This window comes from Arachis hypogaea, chromosome 4, assembly GCF_003086295.3.
Source record: "Arachis hypogaea cultivar Tifrunner chromosome 4, arahy.Tifrunner.gnm2.J5K5, whole genome shotgun sequence".
In the NCBI taxonomy this organism is placed as follows: Eukaryota; Viridiplantae; Streptophyta; class Magnoliopsida; order Fabales; family Fabaceae; genus Arachis; species Arachis hypogaea.
In genome coordinates, this window is record NC_092039.1 from 70,303,760 (window position 1) to 70,305,643 (window position 1,884).

The following is a 1,884-nucleotide window of genomic DNA, read 5'->3' on the forward strand; positions in this document are numbered from 1 at the left end:
CGTTCATGTCAGGCACGCGAGCGTGTCACTGCAATTTCCTCCATTTCGCGCAGTCGCGTGAGCCGTGTATCTGCGTCGCTTCTCGCTGGTCATCTCCTCAACTTCTTTTGTTCCTTCCATTTTTTTGCAAGCTTCCTCTCCATTCTCCAAGCCATTCCTGTCCTATGAAGCCTAAAACACTTAACACACGGATCACGGCATCGAATGGTATAGAGGAGAATTAAAATACATAATTAAAAGATCTCTAAGAAGCAAGTTTTCAAACATAGCACAGATTTAGGAAGGAATTGTAAATACATGCAAATCATATGAATAAGTGGGTGAAGACTTGATAAAACCACACAATTAAACACAAGATAAATCATAAAATAATGGTTTATCATCTATCCCACCTTGAACAGAGCTTTCCGAGCATGAATATGAGCCTCAAGTTGTAAAGGAGAACTTCGTCACCTTCTTGAAAATCTTTCTTCCGGATATAGTGATCATGGAATGCCTTAGTCTTTTCTTTGTAGATCCGAGCATTCTCATGTGCCTCCATCCTAAGACATTCAGGCTCCTCTAGTTGCAATTTCCTGGCTATACCCGCCTTGGTGAAATCCATATTACACTGCTTAACTGCCCAATAGGCCTTATGCTCAATTTTCACCGAGAGGTGGCATGCCTTCCCATAGACAATCTGAAAGGGACTCATCCCTAACGGGGTCTTATGGGCCATCCTATATGCCCACAATGCATCTCCCAACCGAGAGCTCTAGTCCTTCCTTTGTGGATTCACCACTTTCTCCAAAATTTGCTTAATCTCCTAGTTGGACACCTCCACTTGCCCATTTGTTTGGAGATGATAGGCAGTTGCAACCTTATGTGACACCCCATATTGCTTGTGTAGTGCTTCTACCTTCCTGTTGCAAAAGTGAGAATCTTGGTTGCTCACGATTGCTCGTGACAACCCATAACGGCAAACAATATTATTTCTAATGAAAGAAGCCACAATATTAGCGTCATCAAGGCGGGTGAGTATCGCTTCCACCCACTTTGATACGTAATCAACCGCTAACAAAATGTACAGATAACCACTTGAATTAGGAAATGGCCCCATAAAGTCTATGCCTCATACATCAAAGATCTTACAAAACACCATTGGTTGTTGAGGCATTTCATCCTTTTGGGATGCATTTCCTGACTTTTGACATTGGTAACATGAACACAAAATTGGTTAGCATCCTTGAACAAGGTTGGCCACTAGAATCCATAATCCAAAACCTTTTTAGCCATCCATTGTGGGCCAAAGTGGCCGCCACACTCGGATCAATGACCAGATCCAAGAATGGGTCAGAATTCGAATTCTGAGACACATCTACGAATTACTTGGTCTACTCTCCTCTTCCACAAGTGAGGGTCATCCCAAATGTAATATTTGGAATCACTCCTCAACTTATCTCTTTGATGTTTTAAAAAGTTGGGAAGGAAAATATTAGCAACCAAGTAGTCTGCCATAGGTGCCAACCAAGGAAAACTATCTGAAACAGCATGCAAACCATTCAAAGGGAATGAATCGTCAATCGAAAATGGGTCATATTTAAGATTTTCAAGATGGCTTAGATGATCTGCAACTAAATTTTGAGACCCACTTCGATCCCTAATCTCAATGTCAAACTCTTACAAGTGAAAGATCCAACGTATGAGCCTCGGTTTCGATTTATTCTTTGTCAACAAATATTTTAAAGCTGCATGATCTGTATATACCACTATTTTGGAACCTAGCAAGTAAGATCTAAATCTATCCAATGCATGAACGATGGCTAAGAGCTCTTTCTCCATAGTGGTATAATTGGATTGTGCCGCATCCAATGTCTTTGAGGAGTAAGCAATAATGTAAGGGAG

General features: G+C 41.2%; 1 protein-coding gene across 1 annotated transcript; it reads right to left on the reverse strand.

The window, feature by feature from the left end:
- Positions 1–379: 379 nt before the first annotated feature.
- LOC112794912 (uncharacterized) lies at positions 380–718 on the reverse strand. Its single transcript, XM_025836879.1, has one exon. It carries the CDS (start codon positions 716–718, stop codon positions 380–382), a length of 339 nt encoding a protein of 112 aa, XP_025692664.1.
- Positions 719–1,884: the final 1,166 nt, after the last annotated feature.

What these genes read in the sequence shown, in the direction of transcription:
- LOC112794912 (XM_025836879.1), bottom strand. Translation starts at nt 718, where the DNA reads ATGGCCCATAAGACCCCGTTAGGGATGAGTCCCTTTCAGATTGTCTAT.